General features: G+C 59.1%; 1 protein-coding gene across 1 annotated transcript in view; it reads right to left on the bottom strand.

Moving 5' to 3' along the window:
- The window catches only part of LOC104491421 (BPI fold-containing family B member 4-like), a 15,337-nt gene that overhangs the window by 2,624 nt on the left and 11,647 nt on the right, over positions 1–1,066 (bottom strand). Inside the window, 5 exon segments of the mRNA XM_010133846.1 lie at positions 46–168; positions 171–221; positions 224–262; positions 602–693; positions 976–1,045. Of these exon segments, the coding sequence (XP_010132148.1) occupies positions 46–168; positions 171–221; positions 224–262; positions 602–693; positions 976–1,045 (375 nt within the window).

Here is a 1,066-nt window from a genome sequence, read left to right as displayed (position 1 = left end):
ATGCCTGGCGGCACCGAACCGGAGCGAGCCATGCTCCCCGCTCACCATGCCGCTGGAGACGTCCAAATCCAGGGCACCCTCCTCCTGCAGCACAGACAGCACTGAGCTGAGGAAGTTCCCAGAGAGGCCCAGCTGGGAGGAGCTGGTGTCCACCATAGGGTGGACAGGGGTGGCATGGGGACCCATGGGGGCATGGGGACAGCTTCTGGTTTTCCCAGTTTTCCCAGTCCACCGGGCCTCCTGCCACTCGCCTGATGATGGTCTGGAGTTAGAGGGGGAGGAAACACAGGACAAAATGTTTGCAATATTTGCCTTTACGGTTAACTTCATGTTCCTTCAGTATGAAATTGCTGCACGCACGACCACGCCAAGTCAGGATCTGTGACACTTCCTCCTCCAGAGGTTCATGAAACACAAATGCTGCACTCTCCCATGACAGCAGCAGCAGCCAAAGCATGGCACCGAGCCGAGACCTCCACAAGCTTTTCACAGCAGCCTCGGAGCCCACTGCTCACATGTACGTGGCCCAAGATGTTCCTGAACCCATCCCAACCTGTCCCAACGCTTGCTCGTAGGTGGGAGGAGAAGATGCAGGACTTACATTCAAGTCCACCTCAAGGAACTGGCGAGTTACCAGGGGAAGGCTGGACACGGTGTACTGGATACTGCCCAGTAAACCCGGGGGCACCAGCGCTGGGGGGAGAGGAAGGGAGTCAGCGATTCCCTGCTGGGCTCGGATGCAAATACCCCCTCCCCTGCCCGGCAGCTCTTCTTCGTCCAGAAAAGCCCTGGCTTCCTGGTGGGCTCAGGGCAGCCCTTGGCGCTGGCTCAGTGCTCTGTGCTGAGCGGTATAAAGCCGCAGGAGACGTGCTTTCGCTAACGAGCAGCGTCAGTGGAGGGGAACACAACACGTCCTCACTCAGGCAGAGCAGAGGTGACCCGAGGAGCAAGGCGTGGGACCCACCAAGTACTCACAGTTCACAAGAGCCAGCTTATCACTGACGAGTCCCAGAGTGACGTCCACCACCGGGCAGAGCCGTGGGAGCTGGGGAGGGACAGTGAGGAA

The sequence above is a fragment of the Buceros rhinoceros genome, unplaced genomic scaffold (assembly GCF_000710305.1).
Source record: "Buceros rhinoceros silvestris isolate BGI_N320 unplaced genomic scaffold, ASM71030v1 scaffold22773, whole genome shotgun sequence".
Taxonomy (NCBI): Eukaryota; Metazoa; Chordata; class Aves; order Bucerotiformes; family Bucerotidae; genus Buceros; species Buceros rhinoceros.
This window is presented reverse-complemented; position numbering and strand designations above follow the sequence as displayed.